The sequence below is a fragment of the Myxine glutinosa genome, chromosome 4 (genome assembly GCF_964187855.1).
Source record: "Myxine glutinosa chromosome 4, kmMyxGlut1.1, whole genome shotgun sequence".
NCBI classification, from domain to species: domain Eukaryota; kingdom Metazoa; phylum Chordata; class Myxini; order Myxiniformes; family Myxinidae; genus Myxine; species Myxine glutinosa.
The window spans coordinates 45,055,844-45,066,065 of NC_136264.1; the positions used below are offsets into that span (position 1 = coordinate 45,055,844).

General features: G+C 45.2%; 1 protein-coding gene across 8 annotated transcripts in view; it reads right to left on the minus strand.

Annotated features, from left to right (window-relative positions):
* LOC137424615 (ephrin type-B receptor 2) overlaps positions 1–10,222 on the minus strand; it is a 277,241-nt gene that overhangs the window by 109,827 nt on the left and 157,192 nt on the right. For 4 of the 8 annotated variants that reach the window (XM_078775660.1, XM_078775661.1, XM_068112243.2 and 1 more), the window contains exon 5: positions 3,556–3,894. The exons of the other annotated variants lie outside the window; for them this stretch is intronic. In XM_078775660.1, the coding sequence (XP_078631786.1) occupies positions 3,556–3,894 (339 nt within the window). The remainder of the gene's footprint in view (positions 1–3,555; positions 3,895–10,222) is intronic. 8 annotated transcript variants of the gene reach the window in all.

Genomic DNA, 10,222 nt, shown 5'->3' on the forward strand with positions numbered 1-10,222 from the left:
GCACTTTGTAATGTTGACTTTGTTCACTTTGTGACATCCCTGCCTGCGAGGCACCAATCCGGGAGTTTATAGTTGGGTCAGGAATTGAACCCAGACGAAATTGCAAGAGAGACTCCTCTGCACCATCCTGTAGGACTGCAAAGGTGCTGTGGAATCATTATGTCCCAAGCAAGGGAACGCAGACAAGATGGCCTTCATAACACCACCAGAAAACGATGCCTTAGGGATTGATGTCACTCCCTGTCTGCAGAGCACCGGGATGAGAGTTCATCGTCAGCCAGAGAATCAAATCCAAACGAGATGGTTCAAAGGGGAGTTGACTACCTCTGAGCTATCCTGTCAGCCATTCCAAAACCCCAATGAAGGCCTAGTGATGGATGTCGGAGGAAGATATATCTGGGAGAGCCAAGGTGTGACAAAAAAATCTTTCAACCTTTCCTGGGACTTTTGTGAAATAAATCAAAGGCTTTAAAGTGCCTTTCAAAAACATTAGCTTCCCTGACGTTCCACAACAACGTGATGATATAATTGCATCCCAATCGTGTCAAAATTATCAATTGTCACACTCTGCCAAGTAATTCTTCGTCGAGGGACGGACGAGCCATTTGCAAAGCAACGGTCATTGGAAACACAATCAATATTTAAATGCATTAATCACCTCACAAAAACACCTCACAAATTGCTCAATTTGAGCTTTGATTTAGAATTCACGAGAAGCATGAGATGATTACACAACAATGAATTTCTCACTCTCTTGTTCCGGAAGCAGATTCGACAAAGGTGGGACTATATGGCCCTGTCGGAGAAAAGTGGGCAAGATTCCACACTCCCCATCCACCTCTCACTGTATGACCTTCTAGTTCCTGGTTACATGTTCAGAATCCTCAACGTCTGCACCACAAGCTCACTGGGTGATGGTATTGCAGGCAATTTCAAATGAACCATGTTTAGTGTACCGAGCAAAAGGACTAACGAGGTTGTTTACCTACAGGGGAAGGATATTGCTCCCACCTTGCACAATACCTTAACATCTGAGATTTAAAAAAAAACTTTTCCCCATGCATAGTCATCTTGAGCCTGTAAATATATAAATATATATGGACTATTACCTTCGATTGCTACCTAACTGAGACAATAGGCTGTAGTCATGTGGATTTCCACAAGTTAACATCAACACCACTGCGCTTTCTCTCTTGATGAATGATTTTTTTTTATTACAAGGCATTGGGATGAAGTTAAATGGCAGACAATTTGGCCTGAGACCAAAGCACATGGTGATGCAAGGCCGTGATGACATTGATTGGAGCATTTTCATGCACCGTGCAAGGCCTGTGCAAGGCTCGCACAGCCACAATGGACCAATATCGGGCTACAGTTGGTATGACACACAATGCCAAAGTTGGTTCTACATTGGCATTTAGACAGCGGGGCTGAACCGACGTCGGCTGTTTGTTAGCTTCGGTCCAACGTTGCCTATTCAAGTGAACTTTGGTCCAATGCAGCTGTGCCAGTCGGATGGCCGCATGGCCAAAATGCGTGGTCATGATGCATTGACCCTTGTGCGATGGCCAGAATACCTGGTTGCACAAAGAACCTCTGCATAGATAGTATAAAAGGCTTCATCAGCGAAATTAAGCACAAAGGAAGGTTAATTTAAAGCTGGCGTGAAAAAGTCAAGGAATCCATGCATGCAAGGGTGCTGAAAACATACAAATTATCTTCTGGAGGGAAAGTAAGAAGAGGTAGATACAACCAAAGAAAGAGCAAAAGCAAGTTGGGAAATGAAAAAAGAATGAAGAAAAGGAAAAAAGTCAAATATGCTTCAGAGGCCCTGAGAATCATAAGCATAATGAAGAAATGATCCACTCCAAAGGAAGGAAAGCATTCAAATATGAGAAGCCTCGACCAACACGAATCATCAATTCAAACGACTTCCTCTCTAGTCGTAGTCAACGTGTGGCCCTGAATGGGTTTCTCTCATCTCCTCTTCCTGTTCAGGCTGGAGTTCCCCAAGGCAGTGTTCTGGGCCCTGTGCTTTTTCTGGTCTTCATCAATGATCTCTCTGACTCTCTTGAAAATCCTCTCTATCTCTTTGCTGATGACTCTACTCTCGGTCGCTCATTCTTCATCCCTCAGATCGGCAGTCTGCAGCCTCCTCACTCTCTGCAGACCTGGACAAAATCACAGACTGGGCAAACAATAGTGTAACATGTCTTTCAATCCTGACAAATCTCACACTCTTACGATGTCTCTCTGAAAAGACCGACTGGACAACCCTCCCATCTTCTTTCTGAATAATCCTCTCCAAGAAGTTCTGTCACTCAAACTTTTGGGTCTCACTATCTGCCATGATCTTTCCTGGGAAAACCACATTTCCAAGCTGGCCTCCAAAGCCAGTCGCCGACTGGGCATCCTCCGTCGTGCGAAGTCCTTCCTTGGCACACCTGAGCTCCTCACCACATACAAGGCTTTCATCCGCAGCTCAATGGAATACTGCTCTCCCCTCTGGGCTGGTGCTCCTGCCTCACACCTAGCTCGTCTTCACGCTGTTGAAACCAAAGCGATCAGAATCATTGGAATCTCCCGCGATGACGATATCTCCAAGGGCCTTTCACTTACTCACCGCAGGCCGGTTGGTGGTCTTTCCGTCTTCTACCGACTCCTCTCCGGCCTTGCTCCCCCAGCTCTCTCTGGGCTCTGTCCCCCAAATATTCCTGCTGGTCGCACAAGATCTGCCTGCAACCCTCTTATGGTTAAACTGCCAAAATCAAGACTCTCTGCTCACCTTCACTCCTTCATTCCTCTTTTTTCCCGCCTCTGGAACAAACTCCCTCACTCTCTTCAATCCCAATCCTCCCTCCAGGTCTTTAAAACGGCTGTTCACCACCATCTCTTATCTTCCCCAATCCAAAACCTTGATCTTTTCTACCCCCGCTAATTTCACCCCAAATCCACCTTTTTGAGGTGACCTTTGTCTTCTTTCCTGGAAGTCCTTGGTGTCCTTGCGTTTTATACCTATCCTGCCTGCCCCCAGGCCCTCTGCCTCCCACACATCTCCCGATGTCCCTGCCCTCAAATGTTGTGTTTGTGTGCTTCCTCCCCTTCTCTCCCCATCTTGTCGACTGCTCCCATTTTTATATACTTTGTTTACTTGTTTGTTTGATTTGTTTGTTTGATAAATGTTAGCTCTTTCACGAGCCTCGACTCTGTATACAAAAAAAAAACAAAAAAAAAAAACGATGTATGGCCACGGAACACCACCCAAAAGGAGCATTTGCAGTGGACACCTCGATTTTTTTGCACGTTCCTATGAACACCTGTGCTGTTTCTGCTTAACAGTTTTATCAGGAATGACAAAAATTGCTCGATTATAGGTTTTGCTTAAATCTTAAAAAGAAAAGAAATGTATGAAGGTAGATATAATAAAGCGAGAAATGAAGGAATTGATAGTGAAAGATTTTTCATTCTGGTGTACAGTATACAGGAATGCAAAACTACCAGGAAAGAAGAGACAGCAGGAAATCATAAGCTAGGCCTCTGTGCCACCCCACCCACCAGCTTGGTTTGTAGTGATATTGACAGCGATGAACTGAGGTGGATACTTGCTCAAGCTCGACACCCCATTCACAGCCTGAATCTCGAAAGTGTACGGCGTATGGGCACGGAGACCGCTGATGAAGACCTGCGTCTCAGTGAGGCCGAGAAGTCGTGGTACAAACTCGACAGGCTGCATACAGCGGTCGCAATTCAGATGCCGCTTGTCAGAGCAGCGACGGCAGATCACGTTGTAAAGAATGTCGTCTCGTCCACCCGTATCTCGAGGGGGCTTCCATTCTAGCGTCAGTGAGGTCTTGTTCACTCCTGGTACAAGGTCTTGTGGAGCAGATGGTGGGCCTGCAGGGGACAATGAGGAGGTTTATGATGATGATGATAATAATAATCATCATAACAGTTCTCATTGGTTGCCCTTCAGGAAGTAGGCCTCGTACCAGCCAAAGCCATAGGCCAAGAAGAGCCTTTAGGCCAAAAAGACTTCAAACTTAGAACCAAACTCATGAATTGCAGTGTTTGGCCAGGATGTGAGCACAAAGGTTTTTCCTTATGAAATATAGTGTGGAATATTTAAAGTCCACATTGCAAATGGCAGCACATATAGACGGTATTGGGAGGGAGAGGTGTACAATAATTGATTGAGTAGTTGTGTAACTAAAATAAAAATAAAAAAATCGTAAAATAATTAATTTCTTAAAATAAATTGGCTAGTAACATACCTAAACCACCAGTGTTTCATCCGAAGGTGTAACTTTTAGAAAAGTAATAAAATAATTAAATAATCAAAAAAGAAAGAAAGAAATAATCGATTAATTGATTAATCAATAAATAATTAATCGATTAATTGATTAATTACAAAATAATTAATTGATTAATCGATTAATTAATAAATCAAAAATAACCTTTATGCCAAATCACTTGGTCACTGTCATGTCCAAATATCAGCTTCCTAGCTCAAAAGGTGCCTGAGATATTGCCCGGACAAACAAACAAAAACAAACAAAAAAGAAACAAACAAACGGAATGAAAACTGAGTACTCCCTTTCAGCACGCGTCATCGCCGGGCCCCCTTCGGTGCCCTGCGATGACGTCATGCAGCGCCTGGGGATGGAATAGGAAAGGAGCGGTGGGTGTACAACAAGAAACCGGAGTGAAAACTGAATACTCCCTTTCAGCGCGCGTCATCGCCGGGCACCCTTCCATGCCCTGCGATGACGTCATGCAACGCCTGGGGATGGAATAGGAAAGGAGCGGTGTACAACAAGAAACCGGAATGAAAACTGAATACTCCCTTTCAGCGCGCGTCATCGCCGGGCCCCCTTCCGTGCCCTGCGGATGACGTCATGCAACGCCTGGGGATGGAATAGGAAAGGAGCGGTGTACAATAATAATAGTGGTTGTAGAAGGATTATACAAGCTTATCTGTGAGGCAAGCAACATAGCATTATTAGTAGAAAGACTATTGATTAAATAAGTTATTGATACAGATATCCACGCAACAGGTGATTGATTATATGATGTTCTGAGGATTCCATGATGAATGTTGAGGTGGGAGTCGAGATAATTTGCGGTGGCAGAGGGGGTGGTATGAAGTCGAATTACATGATGCGCAGGCATGGACCATAAAGAAATAAAAAGCCATTAAAAATATCGGGGGATGACAGAGTGAGAGTACCAAGTGAGAGTTTCACCATAGAGGTCTGTACGAACAGCAGGACAGCTGTGACGTTAAATAAAACCGCATAATTGGAGCAACCCCACGTTTCAAAGCCCAATGATCACACTCGGGTGCTTCCGACTTAATTATGTAACCAATTAAATGGTGAGCGCTGACACATTTGTCAAAGCAGCAACAGGATTTATTTGCAGGTGCAGCGAATCGAGTGCTCGAGTGGTTGGATCAGGTGAAGTTGAGATTCCCCAAACATGCTATCTAGAGCATTGGGAATCAGATATGGAAAAAGACAAGCATACGTTGTTGAGAATATATCGCAATCTCTAAAGAAAGTTCTACCGTTGAGAAGCGAGCAAAACGAATCATACGATCCGAAACCTCTCCTGCAAGCTATTCTGATGTATTGAGAAGAAAATTACTTTTCGCTCTGTCTGAACATTTTTCATCAACACAAATGCCTCGCTTTAAAATCAGGAATTCACCGAGCGTGGAAAATGCATAAACATTGACTTGCGTGATGCAAATTTAATTCGGCTAAAGTGAGGTCCCACAAAAGCACTAACTTTCTCATCGTTGCGACTGCTCACACAGATCTTCCCTTTCCAATGGCACCCAAATCGCTCGCCTTCGCCAAGCATGGGAGGTTGGCTAAAATCAAATATCGCCAGTGGATTTTATTTATTTATTTTGTATGCAGAGTCGAGCCTCGTGGAGGAGCAAAAGCACAGAAAGAAGCAGGATATAACTGGATGGGGGGAAAAAAACAGGAGAAAGAGTGGAGGTGGACGGAGGGGGGGGGGGGTCACCAACAGCAGGTGAGATGGGAGACTTGGAGAAATAAGGGATATGGGGAATATGAGAGCAATGGGAGGACACAGGAGGTGAACAAGGTGGATAAACTAGAAATCCAGGTGGGCTTGGGGAGAGTTGATAGGGGTAGAAAATATCATGGAGGTGGATGGGAAAGTTCTGAGATGGTGATGAACAGCTGTCTTGAAGCCCAGGAAAAAAAATAATGACATTGAACAGACTGAGGAAGTTGATTCCACAGGCGGGAAAAGGAGGAACGAATGAGTGGAGGTGAGCAGTGAGTCTGGATTTTGGGAGTTTCACCAGAAGGGGGTTACTGGCATATCACATGCATCCTGCATAAAACTGTGGGGCAGGGGAGAGGAGGAGCAGAGCATGGACAGGGCAGAAGGCACAAGACCAGAGAGAAGACGAAGGAAGATAGAGACCACCAACCTGTCTGCGATATGAAAGCGATAGGGCCAGGGACTCAGTTTCGATGTGGGAAATTCAAATCATTTTAAAGGTCTTTGTTTCAATGGCATCGAGTTGAGTGTGGTGTGAGATGGGTGTGCGGACCGACAGGGAAGAGCAATATTAAGGCCTGGTAAGTCGATAAAAGTTCAGATCTGCCAAGGAAAGACTTTGCATGATGGACGATGTCCAGTTTGAAAGCCAACTTTAGAAGTGTGGTTTGCCCATGAATGATCATGGCAGATAGGGAGATCCAAAAGCTTGAGTGCCAGAACTTTTTTGAGAGGATTGTTGAGAAAGTATATGGGGGGGTTGTCCAGATGGTCTTTACGGAAAGACAAAATGAGAGTGTGAGATTTGTCAGGATTGAAAAACATGTTCAACTTGTTTGACCAGTTTGTGATTTTTCCAGGTCTGCAGCGAGTGATGAGGCTGCAGCCTGCTGATCTGAGGGTTGAGATATGGAGCGGCAGAGAGTGGAGTCATCAGCAAAGACATAGAGAGGATTTTCCAGGTGGTTGGAGAGATCATTAATGAAGACCAGAAAACGTACAGGGCCCAGAACACTACCTTGGGGTACTCCAGCCTGAACAGGAAGGGGAGATAAGAGAATTCCAATCAGGGCCACACATTGACTGCGACCGGAGAGGAAGTCCACAAGCCATGCATGGAGGTTACCATGGATACCATAAGAGGAGAGTTTGGTGAGCAGGGCGTGGTGCCAGACCGTATCGAAGGCACGAGATATGTCAAGGGAGACAGCTCTGATTTCCTGCTTGGCATTGAGGACCTCTATCCATTGTTGAGACAGCAGAAGTAGAGGTGACTTGTAGTTCCCGAGTAGAGTGACTTGGTCGGAATCCAAATTGATGATCCGAGATGAGGCCAATGGAAAAGAGGAAGGATTTAATATCAGAAGCAATGATGAATTCCATTACCTTGCTGATTATTGTGAGCAGGCTGATTGGTCTATAGTTGCAAGGATGTGTTTTTGCACTTTTTGTGCAAAATGGAAATGTTGGCTGATTTTCAAGCAGATGGAAGATGACCTTGAGCAAAATAAAGGGTGAAGAGAACAGAGAGAGGGTGAGATAGAGCGTCAGAGCAGTATTTTAGGACCCGTGGGCTGATGCCGTCTGGCACAGTTGCAGAATCAGAGTCGAGGTTTGACAAAAACTTCTCCATCTTGTGGGAGGGAAGGACACCGATTCCAGGATCAGCTGGGTTCGACTGTATAAGGTGGGTACAGAGAGAGATGAGTTTGGGACACAAGATTTTGAGGAAAACAGAGTTGATTCATTCAGCTTTTTCACGTTCAGTATTAGCTGTGTAGCCATTTGAGGTAGGGGAGGGGATGGAAGGGGAAGGAAGGGGAACAAACACCAGAAACAGATTTCACCAGATCATACTAGGATTTGGAAGAAGGAGACAGGTTTGAGAGTTCAGTCTTGAGAGTAGAGATATATTGTTTCCTGGCTCTACTGAGGATAGACACACACTTGTTCCGAGCTTGGTGGAAGGAACTGAGATTGCCTTCAGTTGTATTAGCCTTCCAAGAGGCAAAGGCAAGTTGTTTCAGGGCAACTGCCTCACCACAAGATTCAGTGTACCATGGACGGGAGGAAGGGTATGACAACTGAAGACGAGATGGGATAAATCTGTGAATGAGAGAGAACAGTTTGCTTTGGAAGAATTCCCAGGAAGAATTGATGTCAGATGCAGTGGAGATGGGAGACCAGTCCAGATGATCGATGGCTGCTTGAAGACCGTGCCAGTCGGCCTGAGTGAAATGCCAGACTCGTCAGTGCTAAGGAGGCTCTCTGAGAATGGCCAGAGAGATGTACACTTTAACGAGCACATGATCAGAAGAACCGATTGGAGCAGAAGAAGAGCAGCAGACATTTGCAGGGAAGTTTGTCATAACTAAGTCGAGAAGAGAACATGCTCCATTGGTTTAGATCCAGGTCGGGAGGTTGACAGATTGTTTCAGTCCCAATGAGTCACAGAAGTCCTTTGTTGAGGTGCCATGGCTGGTGCGGGAGGTACCCATACCCAACCAGCTGGCATGATGACGGTTAATGTCGCCACAAATGAGGAGGAGAGCGTTGGGATCACAAGGACGAGGCTCAGGTCTATCATACCAGAGGAGGCAGTAACCAGGAAGAGAAATTAAGGAATCAGAGGCATATTGAAGTAGTAAAGTTTATGTTAAGCAGATTTTGTCTGGTATGTCAGAAGCAACCTGTATGGAGAGATCAGTCAGGTTTGAGCAAAGGCTTCGGATGTTTGAGGTCCATACCGTTAAGGAAGAGGGAGGGGGAGCATCTGATACAGAACAGGGGAGGGGAGGCGTCGGGTAAGATGAGGGAGGAGAGAGGGAGGTGGGGAGAGCTGTTGACAGCGTGTCGGCGATTGCAGAAGACCGAGGAGAAAGGGAAGGATGAGTAGGACAAAAGGTTTGTTGGTGATTGGATAAGGCACAGTGAAGTGTTGTTTGAGGATGGCAGAGCAAAGTAGAAGGTTGGAGGAGGTGGAGGTATGAGATAGAAGGGAGAGGAAGTGCAGAGGAGGCAGCTTTGAAGAGGAGGGGTGAGATGGGAGAATTGGAGAAAAATGGTGGGGATTGGGGGAGACTTGAAGGGGAGGGGTGAGGGGGAAGATTTGAAGGGGAGAAGTAAGGGGAAGTTAAGGAGGGGAGGGGTGAGGAGGAAGATTTGAAGGGGAGGTATGAGGGGAGAGTTTAGGAGAGGAGGGGTGAGGGGGGAGTTTAGGAGGGGAGGGGTGAGGGGGAGTTTAGGAGAGGAGGGGTGAGAGAAGAGTTTAGGATGGGAGTGGCGATGGGGAGTTTAGGAGGGGAGGGGTGAGGAGGAAGTTTAGGAGGGGAGGGGTGACGAGGGAGATTTGAAGGGGAAGGGTGAGGGGGAAGTTTAGGAGGAGAGGAGTGAGGAGGAGTCTAGGAGGGGAGGGGTGAGGGGGAGTTTAGGAGGGGAGAGGTGAGAGAGGAGTTTAGGATGGGAGGGGTGAATTGGGAGTTTAGTGAGTGTTGGACGATTAATGAAAAACGAACATTTATTACAAACTGGGTTTCTTCTGATTTTCAAGTCAGAGATCCGTTTGAAAACATTAGAGGTGGGGTGGAATGAAGATTAGTTTGGAGAATGTAGAAAGGAAAAAATGAAAGAGATGTAATATTTTTTTTTTGAAATGGAATGATTTTCTGAGCAAATTGAAGACAGCCTTTTAAAGAGGAAGAAGAGTGTGTTCTAAGATACAACTGAATACAACACTGCAGGGGGAGGTGTTTCAATATTTTTGAACAAAACTATGAAGACTAACTGGGAAATTCCCTGAAGAGTAGAAGATTAACAGCCAGGTGAGCAGAGAATGAAGGAACAGAGAGGTGTATGAGCAATTTGTTAGGACGGGAGGAGGGGACTCCTTTTTAATTTCATTGTAAAAAAATTTTATTTTTGAAGATTAGGTGAAAGTGGATCTGACAAAGAAGGAGAAAGGTTTGAAGGAGTATGGTGAAAACTAGAATTGGAAAGTGAGTCTTGCCTGGAGAGGAAGGATAAATATGTAGGAGGAAATTATTATTCGGAATATACAGACTTGGCATTTAATATGGAATATTTTTTTTTTTCTTGACTTGGGTTTACTTTCTTAACTCAGTATATCAATCTGGTGAGTTTATTTTACACTTTGGTGATTTATTTGTTAAAAGAACCATGT